The sequence below is a fragment of the Peromyscus maniculatus genome, chromosome 8 (genome assembly GCF_049852395.1).
Source record: "Peromyscus maniculatus bairdii isolate BWxNUB_F1_BW_parent chromosome 8, HU_Pman_BW_mat_3.1, whole genome shotgun sequence".
NCBI lineage: Eukaryota > Metazoa > Chordata > Mammalia > Rodentia > Cricetidae > Peromyscus > Peromyscus maniculatus.
Window position 1 is genome coordinate 19,023,210 of NC_134859.1, and position 12,894 is coordinate 19,036,103.

The 12,894-nt window shown below is 55.4% G+C and overlaps 3 protein-coding genes across 21 annotated transcripts in view; 1 reads left to right on the plus strand and 2 right to left on the minus strand.

The window, feature by feature from the left end:
* Nucleotides 1–10,431, plus strand: part of Mapk8ip3 (mitogen-activated protein kinase 8 interacting protein 3) — a 42,209-nt gene extending 31,778 nt beyond the window's left edge. For 14 of the 18 annotated variants that reach the window (XM_076577532.1, XM_076577534.1, XM_076577540.1 and 11 more), the window contains 22 exons: nt 337–394; nt 774–926; nt 1,503–1,584; nt 2,459–2,589; nt 2,794–2,850; nt 2,935–3,105; nt 3,749–3,875; nt 4,456–4,551; nt 4,680–4,838; nt 5,377–5,542; nt 6,084–6,266; nt 6,344–6,533; nt 6,630–6,749; nt 6,836–6,916; nt 6,999–7,066; nt 7,256–7,404; nt 7,571–7,742; nt 7,978–8,091; nt 8,219–8,257; nt 8,377–8,556; nt 8,658–8,807; nt 8,880–10,431. In XM_076577532.1, the coding sequence (XP_076433647.1) occupies nt 337–394; nt 774–926; nt 1,503–1,584; nt 2,459–2,589; nt 2,794–2,850; nt 2,935–3,105; nt 3,749–3,875; nt 4,456–4,551; nt 4,680–4,838; nt 5,377–5,542; nt 6,084–6,266; nt 6,344–6,533; nt 6,630–6,749; nt 6,836–6,916; nt 6,999–7,066; nt 7,256–7,404; nt 7,571–7,742; nt 7,978–8,091; nt 8,219–8,257; nt 8,377–8,556; nt 8,658–8,807; nt 8,880–9,001 (2,768 nt within the window). In that variant the 3' untranslated portion in view covers nt 9,002–10,431. The remainder of the gene's footprint in view (nt 1–336; nt 395–773; nt 927–1,502; nt 1,585–2,458; nt 2,590–2,793; nt 2,851–2,934; nt 3,106–3,748; nt 3,876–4,455; nt 4,552–4,679; nt 4,839–5,376; nt 5,543–6,083; nt 6,267–6,343; nt 6,534–6,629; nt 6,750–6,835; nt 6,917–6,998; nt 7,067–7,255; nt 7,405–7,570; nt 7,743–7,977; nt 8,092–8,218; nt 8,258–8,376; nt 8,557–8,657; nt 8,808–8,879) is intronic. The other 4 variants (XM_076577536.1, XM_076577545.1, XM_006971657.4 and 1 more) reach the window with 1 other exon arrangement.
* Nucleotides 10,432–10,458: 27 nt separating this feature from the next.
* Nme3 (NME/NM23 nucleoside diphosphate kinase 3) lies at nt 10,459–11,566 on the minus strand. Of its 2 annotated transcripts, none has more exons than XM_006971652.4 (5): nt 11,407–11,566; nt 11,202–11,332; nt 11,008–11,109; nt 10,821–10,933; nt 10,459–10,751 (listed from the first exon to the last, which is right to left on the minus strand). In XM_006971652.4, exons 1-5 carry the CDS (start codon nt 11,450–11,452, stop codon nt 10,634–10,636), a joined length of 510 nt encoding a protein of 169 aa, XP_006971714.1. In that variant the 5' UTR covers nt 11,453–11,566; the 3' UTR covers nt 10,459–10,633. The 2 variants fall into 2 exon arrangements, with proteins under 2 accessions (XP_006971714.1, XP_015860897.1); XM_016005411.3 differs by having other exon boundaries at nt 11,202–11,296; nt 11,407–11,499.
* Nucleotides 11,567–11,665: 99 nt separating this feature from the next.
* Nucleotides 11,666–12,874, minus strand: Mrps34 (mitochondrial ribosomal protein S34). The gene is made up of 3 exons (XM_006971651.4): nt 12,460–12,874; nt 12,242–12,284; nt 11,666–12,159 (listed from the first exon to the last, which is right to left on the minus strand). Exons 1-3 carry the CDS (start codon nt 12,778–12,780, stop codon nt 11,867–11,869), a joined length of 657 nt encoding a protein of 218 aa, XP_006971713.1. The 5' UTR covers nt 12,781–12,874; the 3' UTR covers nt 11,666–11,866.
* Between the last annotated feature and the right edge of the window lie 20 nt (nt 12,875–12,894).

Genomic DNA, 12,894 nt, shown 5'->3' on the forward strand with positions numbered 1-12,894 from the left:
GGGCATAGCTAAGGCAGGGAATGAAGTGGCATCACAGGGACCACTCCAGGGCTAGAATTTCTCCTGGGAGCTAGCTAGAAGGAATATCTAGCTCCATGTGAACTCAGGGAAAAGCAGGGCTTTGTACTGGCTATAGAAGAGGCCAGGGATCTCTCCAGGTCTGATTGCCCCTCCTTTGGCAGCCCAGCTACCCTGCAGGTTGGAATGTCAAGCCCTCATCCCTTTCCACCTGAAGGCCCAGGGCCAGGACAGTTGTTGTCTGGGGCAGAGGCAGGTGCACTGGAACAAAATCCACTTGGAGAGGCTCAAGGGAAACCTCACCACCTTTCATTTCAGGGATGGGCAAAGAAGTGGGGAACCTGCTGCTGGAGAACTCACAGCTTCTGGAGACAAAGTAAGAATCTTCTATACCAGCCGGGTCCAACCCAGGCCTGGATGGCCCCTGAAACGTGACTTCTAGTGGGAACAATCCATAGGACTCTTGAGTGGTTCCTTGAGAAAGCTTACTGTAAGGAGCCTTTAGTGAGGGTGACTGCTACATTCCGTGCCCAGGTTAAACAGATATTCCCATTCTAGATCAGAATGTGCCTGCTAGGATGTGTCAAAGGCCTATACTCCTGATATTCCAGAGGCAGACACAGGAAGAGTATGAGTTTGAAGCTAGCCTGAGCTACATAGCAAGGTTCTGTCTCAAAATAAAACATATAGAAGTCCTTGTCACAAAAGTGTGCACGTGTGCTCTCATTAAGCCCTCATCTCTCTGCCCTTTAAAGAAATGCTTTGAATGTGGTGAAGAATGATCTCATTGCCAAGGTTGACCAACTGTCAGGAGAGCAGGAGGTGCTGAAGGGTGAGCTGGAAGCCGCCAAACAAGCCAAAGTCAAGCTGGAAAACAGAATCAAAGAGCTTGAAGAAGAGCTGAAACGGTGAGAACACCAGAGACTTAGGTTTCCAAGCTGCCACCTCTCTATGTCCTTAATGAAGGCAGCCTCCACTTCTGAGATCTCAGAGCCCCTGCTACCCTAGTAACGTTGTGTGCGCTCTGCTCAAGGTCCAGCCACTAGGTAGGTCCATGGTCTGTGTACCCCCTTGTCTCCTCTCAAGTCCTCTGTGCCCTCACCAGGTACAGAGTTCTGCTTCATGTACCCTTCTGGGAATGGTGGTGCCATCCTTAGCTACAGCTCTCACCCTATTCTTCAGGCATGAGGGGCTGATCAGGCACCCACACCTCTGCTCCACAGCCCTCTCATCAGCCAAGGTCAAATCCACATTGTCTTTGTAAATCCTGCACCCTGGTTCTAGCCCCTCGAGATGGGAAGGACAGTGTAGGGAGGGCCTGTGGGAATTACCTGCTCTGGACTTGCCTGGCCACCAGGATACCTTGATTTACTCCCTCTTGGGCTTGGATCACCCCCCCTTTTGGTTAGAGCAGCCAAATGTCTGGGCTGTGGAGCACATTTGGCAGAGCTCTTATCCTGCCTGCTTCTTCCCACATCTTATAGAGTCAAGTCAGAGGCAGTAATCGCGCGCCGTGAGCCCAGAGAAGAGGTGGAGGATGTAAGCAGCTATCTCTGTACAGAATTGGTATATCCACTATTAACCTGTGGGCACGGGTGGGCTGGGAATGACAGTGCTTCCTAATCTTGCTGGTTCTTCTGGGCCCTCCTAACCTCTCACTTATGACCTCTGAACCCAATTCATGTCTTCCTAATCCGTTGAGTGACTTGATGACATCAGACCCTCCCTAGAGTGAGGCAGGGCTGCCTTCTTACCCTTTCCCCTTGATGTTTACTGCAGTCCCAACTGTTTTTTTCTGTTACCAAAGAGGCTGCAGATACATAGTAAGCATCTGCAGAGTACAACCAAGCTCTGAGCCTGCACCTCCTCCCCCTCCCCAAATTTGGTCCGGGCTATCATAGTTTGCCCTCCTGTATCACAACACCTTTAGGAGAACAGGCTGGGTTCCTTATAACAGAATGACACCCCGTCACCAGTCATTTATCTGCTCAGTCATTTGGGGCATGTGATGCTCTGTCCCCCTGCTATAGAGTTTTTTATTTTAGGATAATCTAGGAGAGGCTGAGAACTTGGGTTGTGGACATTTGGATATGAAAGAGTGGCTAGTTCAGACCTCGGCCCTCTTTATTACACTGACCAAAGCAGATTCCGAGTGGGTGGGGCCATGTACATGGAGGACCTGCCTCCTGTGCACTTTCTCCCAACTCCCTCAAGTTCATCCTGCTCAAGCTCAGGGTGCAACTTCGGGAGAAGAGTAGCAAACCCCATTCAGGCTGCCCTGACCCTCTCCCCATGCCCTTGTCACCCCACCATCACTTGTCCCCACTTAGATCTTCCTAACTGTACCCCCATCTAGGTGGTAGACATCTCAGAAGGAAGCCATATACGCTTGACTGTCCTGCTGTCCCTCATTGGTGGAACCATGTTCTCCCCTTTGCAGGACAAAATCCCCATGGCCCAGCGCCGACGCTTCACAAGGGTGGAGATGGCCCGAGTGCTCATGGAACGAAACCAGTACAAGGAGCGGCTGATGGAGCTGCAGGAGGCTGTGCGGTGGACTGAGATGATTAGGTGTGCCCCCTGCACTTCCTCTGACAGTTCTTGAACCCATTCATGGCTCTGGTTGGATCTGTGGTTCCTGAACTGGAGTTGTAGAATTATAGCAGGCTATGGGGTTGGCTGCTCTCCAACACATTCCCTTTCCCTAGAGGGTTGGAACAGTCTGGAGGGCCCCAGAGTCAGCTGGTTCAGCTCCTCCTTTACCCTTCCTTACAGAGCATCTAGGGAACACCCATCTGTCCAGGAAAAGAAGAAGTCCACTATCTGGCAGTTGTGAGTATGGTGCTCTAGGGAGGGAGAGGCTTCTGTTGCCTGCCATTACTCCACACATGGCTCAACTCTGTGTCTCCATGGCAGCTTCAGCCGCCTCTTCAGCTCCTCATCCAGCCCTCCTCCGGCCAAACGGTCCTACCCATCTGTGAACATTCACTACAAGTCACCCACCGCAGCCGGCTTCAGCCAGCGTCGCAGCCATGCCATGTGCCAGATCTCAGCTGGCAGCCGACCCCTGGAGTTCTTCCCTGACGAGTGGGTGTCCTCAGCCCCCTGTGTCTTCAGCCTACTAAGGGAGAGGGCCAGGTGTCCTAAGCCCATTCCACTCCATGCTTGAAGTTGGAGAGCAGACCTTTAGTTGGCTGACTGTGGAACAGGCAGGGAAGAGGACAGCTTCTATCTAGGCCCACTACCCCCAGCAAGAACTAGTGCTCAGGTACTGTCTGAATCCCTTTTGGCAGGAACTGCAGTTCTTAGGGACCATTCACTTAGTCTCTGAAGACTGTGCTGGGTCCCACAGTACCCCTGCCTCCTCTTTGTAGCCTTAGGGTCTGAATACTGCCGCTGACACTTGGTTGTGCATCTTGCTGTCACAAGGAGCTGTAGCAGGCCACCTTTGTGAGTAACCACTGGTAATCTCACCTAGGTTACACTGCCATCTGAACCTCAGTGCCCAGCAGAAAACAGGCCCCAGAAACAGTTGGAAATGACCTCTTAAGCCCAGGGTCACACCCCATAGTGGGGGAAGTTACTGTATGTCAGATGAGTACCCCCTATCCCAGGAAAGGCAAAGACAGATTCAGGTGGGCTCTGAGACATGGCACACTACCAGGAAGATCAGTGGGACTGTGGGTGCCCCAGCCTCACACAGACTGCTCACATTTTTCTTCTCACCCAGTGACTGCACCTCTTCTGCCCGGCGGGAGCAGAAGCGGGAGCAGTATCGCCAGGTTCGAGAACACGTGCGCAATGATGATGGGAGGCTGCAGGCCTGTGGTTGGAGCCTGCCTGCCAAGTACAAGCAGGTACTTGGGGCAAAGGGTCTTGTCCAGAGGGTGTTGTGGGGGTGGCATCACCAAGGCCCAGCACAAATGGTGGTGCAGTACCAGGAGGCACAATGTATGTGAGAAGCCAGGAGGGTACCCCCTCCTACCTGACATTGGTGGATCTGTAACTCTGAGAGTATTCTAGTTTGCTTTCTTTTGCTATGATAAAATACTGTCCAGACCAGCTTGGGTGAAGAATGGGTTTATTTGACTTATACTTCCATCATCAAGGAAAACTGAAGCAGAAATCACGGAGGGACATTTACTGGCTTGTTTTCCATTGCATACTCAATTTGTTTTCTTATACAGCTCAGGACTACCTGCCCAGGGTGGCACCTCCTATATACATGCCTACCAACCAATCTGATGGGGTCTGAGGTTCCCTTTTCCCTGGTGATTCTAGCTTGTGTTAAGTTGACAGAATCTAACTAGCACAGAAGGCAGGAGAGCCAGACCCAATGCATTGTCCACCAGACGCCAATGGGCAGCTGACTCAGGCTTCTACAGACCAATGTGTCTCCCTTGGCTGCATACTACAGTACCTCCTGCTCTGTTGCAGCTGAGCCCCAATGGAGGCCAGGAAGACAACCGGATGAAAAATGTGCCTGTCCCTGTGTATTGCCGCCCTCTGGTGGAGAAGGACCCCACAATGAAGGTGAGCACTGAGGCCCCTGCTCAGAGGCCCCTAAGGAGCCATGGGCAGAGGGTAGTCTCCATTGCTAGAGCCCCTGAGGGGCCAGCCGAGGAGCCGGTATGCCTGGACCCACAGCCCTGCCCTTGCAGCTTTGGTGTGCTGCTGGTGTCAACCTGAGTGGGTGGAAACCGAATGAAGAGGACTCTAGCAATGGAGCCAAGCCCACACCAGGGAGAGACCCTCTGACTTGTGACCGGGAAGTAGAAGGGGAGCCCAAGAGCAGCCACCCATCACCTGAGAAGAAGAAGGTCAGTGTGTTGGTTAAGAATGTGGTTTTACTCTACATAAAGTCTCTAGATAGTTCCCTGTAGGTTCTGGCTGAAAGTGACCACATACCTTGGTGACAAGTCTGGGTGAGGAAGCAGGTGCTACCAGCATCCAAGATACTATTGTTGCCTCTCCTGTAGTCCAGGTTGCCTTTCGGCTTATGGAGCAGTAGAACTGTCTGCTGCCCTTGGTCAACAGAGGTCAGGCTTGGGAGAGCCAGGCATATCTTGTGTCATACAGAGAAGTAGGTATCTCCTGCTCACAGGAGAGGCCCGGTGATTTGCCGTGAAGCTAGAGCACAGCCACAGCTTAACTTAGGGCCCACAAGAGTAGCCTCTCCAAGTTCATAGCTTCTTGGGAATGAACCATCAAGATACAGTTCTGTAGTCTGTAGGGGAAGATAACTGTATCCATTGATTTCCATATTCAAGGCTAGATCGTAGGAAGTCCCAGAGATCCCTGACTTAACACCAAGTTCAGGCACCAGCTTTGATCTCCCTCCGATGTGTTCTGGAACAGGCAAAGGAGGTCTCTGAGGCGGATGCTACCTCCAGTCGGGTATGGATACTCACCAGCACCCTGACCACCAGTAAAGTGGTGATCATTGATGCCAACCAACCAGGCACTGTTGTGGATCAATTCACAGTCTGCAATGCCCACGTCCTGTGTATCTCCAGCATCCCTGGTGAGTTGGGGCTCCCATTGCCAGGTGCTCTCTAACAGCAGGCACTTGCTGCCTATGGACTGCCCTGCAAAGCTGGTGCTTGAGGCAGTGGCTCTTCCTTTTCAGCCAGGTAGGACAGGGATACTGAGTAAATAGGAATTAGAGACCCAGGAATGTGCATAGAGAGTATGTCAAGTCATCTTTCTCCATGTTCCAGGAGGAAGCTGTCCAGGGTACAGGCGAAGGTCCTAGCTTCACCCCTTAGCAGCAGCCCCACAACCCCTTAGCCCAGCCCCAGGATAGTGCTGAGGGCTCCGCAGGTCTTTCTTTGAAACCTTACCTATTTGCTGAGATGGCCTCTACTCCTTGGAGTTCTGGATCTTTTGTATAATGGAGCAGAACATTATTTCTCAGTTAATTCCTTTCAACCTATAAGCTTGACCCTAGGCCTGAGAGTAGAGGGCCAGGTGTTGCCGTGTGTGGAGACTAGGCTAAGTGAGAGCAGAGCCAGCAAAGCAGACAGTTCTTATATTGGACTGACGGGCTGGAAATTTCCCCCCAGCGGCCAGCGACAGTGACTACCCCCCTGGGGAGATGTTCTTAGACAGTGATGTGAACACTGAAGACTCAGGTGCCGACGGTGTGCTGGCTGGCATCACTCTGGTGGGGTGTGCTACCCGCTGCAACGTACCTCGAAGCAACTGTTCCTCCCGAGGAGACACTCCAGTACTGGACAAGGGGCAGGGTGAGTCCCAGATGGTCTTCTCCCTATCCCCAAATTTCTCTTTCTCTGCCTTGCCAAGCTTACTTCTCTTTCCACAGGGGATGTGGCAGCCACTGCCAATGGGAAAGTAAACCCATCCCAATCCACAGAAGAAGCCACAGAAGCCACAGAGGTTCCAGACCCTGGTCCCAGTGAGCCAGAAGCAACCACAGTTCGGCCCGGGCCCCTCACAGAGCATGTCTTCACTGACCTGGCACCTACCCCGCCCTCCAGCACCCAGCCTGTCAGGTAGGTTGCATCAGATGAGTGGAAGGGAGGCTGGCAGGGAGCAAGCACATGCCGCTGTGACCCACACTCTGGCTACAGCTGCCATTCCTCTTGCAGTGAGAATGGGCCAGAGCCCGATGGCAGCATTGCACAGCCTCAGGTGGAGCCCAGTGGGGAGCCCTCAGCAACCACCAGTAGTGCTGCACCCACCATGTGGCTAGGAGCCCAGAATGGCTGGTAGGCAAAGCCAAAGACACAGGACATGGTGGGGTGGGAGGGCTCAATGAACTATGTAAGCTCTGCCCACCTGCCTTACCCTACAGGCTCTACGTGCATTCAGCAGTAGCCAACTGGAAGAAGTGTCTGCACTCCATCAAGCTAAAAGACTCGGTGCTGAGCCTGGTGTATGTGGCCCCCACTAAGGGGTGGGGTCAGGGACCCAAGGGCCCAGCAGCCTCAGCCTACCTCACTGACTTACCATTCCAGGCATGTCAAAGGCCGAGTGCTGGTAGCTCTTGCAGATGGGACCTTGGCTATCTTCCATCGTGGCGAGGGTAAGGCGTAGTGGCTCTTGCAGAAGCAGGCCTAGGGATTCCTGGGTTCCTGAGTTCCTGGGTCCATTGGTCCATTGGTCTATCGGTCCATCGGTTCATCCTGAGTCTGGCAATAGATCCTCCACACCAACCCTATGAACAGAGATAGACCCTAGCCAGACTTGAGCAAATGTTCTGGGCTCTTTTTAGATGGCCAGTGGGACCTGAGCAACTACCACCTGATGGACCTGGGCCACCCCCATCACTCCATCCGTTGCATGGCTGTTGTGGACGACCGAGTCTGGTGTGGCTATAAGAACAAGGTGCACGTCATCCAGCCCAAGACAATGCAGATTGAGGCAAGTGCTTGCTAATGGCCTCCAGAGTTGGGAGAGGCTTCTGCCAGATTGGAGGTTGGGACAGGCTGGGTGTCATTAATGTGGGCCCTGCATCATATCATAGCAAGCCCACATCCCTTACCTTTCCATTACCCACCCCTGTTGACTGGCTGCCATTAACCAACAGAAGTCATTTGATGCCCATCCAAGGCGGGAAAGCCAGGTGCGACAGCTGGCCTGGATCGGTGACGGAGTGTGGGTTTCTATTCGCTTGGATTCCACCCTTCGACTCTACCATGCTCACACCCATCAGCACCTGCAGGATGTGGACATTGAGCCCTATGTTAGCAAGATGCTGGGTGAGCCAGACATGGTGGGCACATGCCTATAATCCCAGCACTTGGGGGTTGAAGCAGGAGGATCAGAAGTTCAAGGTCATCTTTAGCTAAGCATAGTCAAGTTGGAGGCCATCTTGGGCTACATGAGAGCCTGCCTCAATATAAATCAAATAAAAATGCTGTTAGGGGATGTGCCAGGCCTAGCACGTGGGACCCACCACTGGCTGCACTGACCCCTCTTCCTGTTCCCACTCAGGTACCGGCAAGCTGGGCTTCTCCTTCGTGCGCATCACAGCCCTCCTCATTGCAGGCAACCGTCTGTGGGTGGGCACTGGCAACGGGGTTGTCATCTCCATCCCCCTGACTGAGAGTAAGTTCCCAACCCTGGAGGACACCTATCAGGGAAGCAGCAGCTGCGCTAAAGAGTTCGCAGAGTAGGTGGGCTGGGGAGCCACCTTTCTGGCCAAGCTCAGCCTTCCTTTCTCTCTCCTCCCCAGCTGTGGTCCTGCATCGAGGCCAGCTTTTGGGGCTCCGAGGTAAGCCCTCAGCACTTGCCCCTTGTGGTCTAGGGCATTTGCTATGCTCCCAGCCCTCACTGTCTCCAGCTTCCTGCTGAAAATAAGGTAGTCCTAGTCTCCTGTCCCTGTTTTCCCAGCCAACAAGACATCTCCAACATCTGGGGAGGGGACCCGCCCAGGGGGCATCATCCATGTCTATGGGGACGACAGCAGTGACAAGGCAGCCAGTAGCTTCATCCCCTACTGCTCCATGGCTCAGGCTCAGCTCTGCTTCCATGGGCACCGCGATGCCGTCAAGTTCTTTGTCTCTGTGCCAGGTACACAGATGATCTGAACCCACTTTGCCCACTGTGCTCCAGTAGCACAGCTGTGACCTTTCCAGGGGGTTATAGCCCTGAGATTCCTCTGCCCGTGACAGGAAATGTGCTGGCCACTCTCAATGGCAGTGTGCTAGACAGCCCATCAGAGGGCCCTGCGCCTGCTGCGCCTGCTGCAGATTCTGAAGGCCAGAAGTTGAAGAATGCACTGGTGCTGAGTGGTGGTGAAGGTTACATTGACTTCCGAATTGGTAAGTAGGCACAAACTAGAGGTAGGGCCCGGTGTGGGCATGTGGGAGTCCTCACGGCTGCCAATCCTCCAGGGGACGGCGAGGATGATGAAACCGAGGAAGGTGCCGGGGATGTGAACCAGGTGAAGCCCGTGTTGTCCAAGGCTGAGCGCAGCCACATCATTGTGTGGCAGGTGTCCTACACCCCTGAGTGAGAGCCTGCCCTGCCTGATGCCAACTGTACATAGGACCCTACCTGCCTGCCCCCTCGCCTGTTCCCTGGGGCAGTCAGGTTCGTCCATCCCCCTTTAACCTCTCAACTTGCAGCTTTTGCCTGAGGTCCAGCCCCCAGCTGTTAGAGAGGGGTAAAGCGAGTTATGGGGAGTGAGGCAGGAGCGGATGTCTTTCCCATCAGGGAGGAGAGAGCCTCTGGGACACCCTCTCTCCAGTAGCTCCTGGCCCTGGCCAACACCCAGCCCAAATGAAGTCCCAGGGGCCCCTCAGGGCAAGTCAGGACCAAGATTGCTATGGGCAGCCCCTACAGGTGGCCCTAGCTCCACTCAGGCCTCATTTAGTCCTGGCAGGAGCAAGAGCCTCATACTGCCGAGTCTTCCCCAAGTCTACTTGCTTTGCATGCAGCCCTGAGGAAGGGGTTCCTGAGTCCCAAACCCTTGCTCTCCCTGAGGGACCCAGGCCTGGCCACTGTCCTCTGCCCAGAAGCAAGGCTAGGATTGTCTAGATTCCTGGACCTCAGCCAGCCTTCTCTGGGCTTTTCCCCATCTCCAAACTTAAATTCCCTTGGCCCCCAGCCTGGGTCTTACCTGGGAACCTGGCATGAAAGCTCAGGGCCAGCCTCCCTGGGGCAGCTGCTTCAAAAGATGACAAATACCCATTAACCCGAGGGATCCCAAAGGTTGTCCAGCCCCTCATGGACCAGTGTCCTCTAGGCTCTTCCTAGGCACAAGATTCACCTTGGAGGAGCAAGACCCTAGTGCCCTGTCCATCCCAGAAGTCCCAAGGGTAGAATTTCTCAGGCTGCCAGGGCAGGCACAGGCCTCAGGAAGAAGGGTGTCCCTGGTGTACCCAGAGTTAGTCCTAGGATGCAGGCTCAGCCTCAGGTTAATGGAGGATGGTGTGCTCCCAGGGCCTGCCTCCTGCACAGGGCTCCAAGGAGCCCAGCTCCCGGACACGTACTAAGTGCCTAGGGTTGCCAGCTGTGGCCTGCTCCCTTGGAGAGCAACTAACAAGAGGCTGCCAGGCAGAGGCCAGAAGAGCTGAGGACTGGCCAGGATGGGCACAGTTAGAAGCAAGTGTGTGGAGGCAGGTGCTGCCCTGGCATTGATCAGAGTCAGCTGGCCTCTACTGCCCTTTCCCCACCTGAGAAGCACAGATCCAGGGGCATTGCCCCTGAACCCATCTGGCCACGGCAAGCTGCAGCAACGTGCAGCTGCAGGCTTCTCCCTACCATCCTGCCACCTCTCCACTGTGATGTATGTCCCTTGTCTGTTCCCACAGGAGTGTGAAGTGACTGGGGTTAGCTGGGTGGGTGCAGCTGGAGGAAGGGGCCAGTGCAACTCTCCTCAGGCTTTGGCCTTGCAAGTGAACTCACATATCTGCTCTGTATGTAATAAATGTCTTAACACTACTTTTGTCTTGAAACTACACCAGTGCACAAGGGTTTTCTGCAGTTTATTATGAAAAGAAAAGGGAGGGATGTGGGAGTGGCTGTCCCTGGACAGAGTGGGTCGGGTGGACCCGCACCCTCAGCAAGCACTCACTGCTGCTGAGCTCTGAAGACTGCAGAAGACCAACAACCTCCAGGTTGGTAATGCTGAGTTCAGTAGCATCTACTCATACAGCCAGTGCCCGGCGCTGTCCTCCCAGCACAGAAGCTCATCCTCACCGAACCAAAGCGCAATCTCTCTGTGAGCACTTTCCACCGAGTCACTGCCATGAATCACGTTCCTGTGTGGAAATGGCGAGTGAGCAGCAGAGGAAGGGTGAGGGGTGGCCAGGGAGTTTGGTAGGACTTACTTGCCAACCTCCACGCAGAAATCCCCACGGATGGTGCCAGGCATGGCGTCCCCTGGGTCAGTGGCCCCTATGAGGGCCCGCGAAGCACGTACGACGTCCAGTCCTTGCCACACCTGCAGGGGCTACTGTCAGCGCGATAAGAGCTCCCAAGGCCTCCCCCTCCCCTTGCAGGTCATCGGAAACTCACCATGGCCACCACAGGGCCAGAGCTCATGTATTTAACTAGGCGGCTGTAGAAGGGTCTCTCGCTAAGCTCCGCATAATGCTCCCGCAGCAGCTCCTCGGAGGCCTAGGGGAGGGAGAGCAACCAGTACCAGGGCCCCAACCCTAGACCCGCCCGGTCCTCTTCCTGGACCCACCAGCTCGCTTGCGCGCCCATACCTGCACTAGCTTTAGTGCCACTAGCTTGAAGCCCTTCCTCTCAAAGCGACGCACGATCTCACCCACCAGCCGCCGCTGCACGCCGTCGGGCTTCACTGCCAAGAAGGTGCGCTCGTTCACGCCGCTGTAGGCTGCGGGAGTACTGGCTTAAGGCGTGCCCCACCGCGCTGCCCCCAGCCCGGGCCCAGCCCGCCCTGGAGCTCACCTACGGGAAAGAGGTTGGCGAAGATGGTCAGCACCAGGCAGATCATGGCGGCGGATGGGGCGGGCCAGACGGCGAGGGGGCGGGGCCTCCCTTAAAGGACCTTCGGGCGCGGGCTCTGCAGTCCCAGCACATTTGAGCCCAGGGCTCAGCCACAGGGCCTAAGACCTGCTGGAGTGTACTGGAGCACCAGACGCCCTGCTGCGGACCGCTGCCTTCCCTCCCCCGTACTACGGTACCCACGTAATGAAAACACAGCACAGGCCACTTTGTGCGTTTATTTCCAGACCGAGGTATGAGCAAGAGGCTGCCTGAAAATGACAGCCTGTCAACTGCCCCATCGATTCATTGGCAGGTGTGTCAGGGCTGTAGGGTCGAACTGTCCACCAAAAGGGAGGTCTGGCGCAGTCAAAGACACTTGTCCATCAAATGACTCACATGACTTCTCTGCCCGTTCTGGCAGTTAGACTGGGGTGCCCTTGGCCTTCCCTTTGGTCTCCTGTTTTGCAGGGTAGTCCCAGGGATGCACCCGAGTCCTCTCCAGGTTCAGGAGCGGCTCCTGGACGCTGGTATCCCCGTTTTTCTGTCGTTCAGCGAGGATCATGGCCCGCAGCAGAGGTGGGTAGGGGACAGGGTTCAATCCGTCCTCTGGTTTCGCAGTGAATGCAGTGAAGGCCTCCTCTTCGTGCTTGGGTACCAACCGCCAGTCGTGGTACATGACTTGCTCGATTTCCCGAGCCTTATCCTCACTCTTCCCTGGGGAAAGAAGACAAGCTGACTGCCTGCTGGCTGGATAATCTGCGAACCATCATCGGCTCCAACAAGCACCCAGCCTTACCTTTGAAGGTCAGGATGCCCCAGGCCCTCCCGTGGTCCAAGTTCTGCAGAACAAGAGGGAGAATTGTCAACATAGAGCCCCTTGAGACTAAGTTACGTGGGTAAGGGAGACATACAGGCCCAGGTGGTTCAGGGTGGGTAGGAGCAGCCGGTATGGTCCTGGGTGGGCAAGATGAAGAAAGTGTAGGCAAGAACGGGCGGGACGGGGAGAGAGCGCACCTGCGCCGTGTAGTCGGGCCTCACACGCGTGAGGCGCCAGTAGCACGGCTCGTCGTGCTGCCACAGCCAGGACTTGCGGGTGACCAGACGGCCCAGGCCGAACAACGGGAGGCGGGCGAGCAGCTGTAGGAGGCGGCTCTCACGGCGCACGTCGGCCCAGGCGCGCACCGGCAGCCGGCGACCCGAATGCGGCCGGGTCAGAGTCTCGTAGTCTAGGGCGTAGAGCTGCGAGTCTCGCGGCTGGTTCCGCTGCTCGCGCAAGGCGCGCACGCGGCGGGCCAGCTCGGCGATTAGCCGGGGTCTCACTTTCTTGCGCGCCATGCCTGTGTCCTTACACCACCGGAAACCTACGCTTCTAGAGCTCTCCCGATCCGGAAGCGGCCGGTGTCCTGTACAAAAGCATCCGGCTACACCCGGAAGCTGTAGGAAGAGTGG

Bases quoted from the DNA above. Each gene is read 5' to 3' on its own strand.
- Nme3 (XM_006971652.4), bottom strand. From the start codon at position 11,452: ATGATCTGCCTGGTGCTGACCATCTTCGCCAACCTCTTTCCCGTAG. The intron at 11,110-11,201 runs GTATGGGCGCGC...TCCCTCCCCTAG, and splicing joins TGGCACTAAAGCTAGTGCAG to GCCTCCGAGGAGCTGCTGCG. The intron at 10,752-10,820 runs GTAAGTCCTACC...ATTTCCACACAG, and splicing joins TTCTGCGTGGAGGTTGGCAA to GAACGTGATTCATGGCAGTG.
- Mrps34 (XM_006971651.4), bottom strand. From the start codon at position 12,780: ATGGCGCGCAAGAAAGTGAGACCCCGGCTAATCGCCGAGCTGGCCCGC. The intron at 12,285-12,459 runs GTGCGCTCTCTC...CTTGTTCTGCAG, and splicing joins GGCCCGACTACACGGCGCAG to AACTTGGACCACGGGAGGGC. The intron at 12,160-12,241 runs GTAAGGCTGGGT...TTCTTTCCCCAG, and splicing joins GGGCATCCTGACCTTCAAAG to GGAAGAGTGAGGATAAGGCT.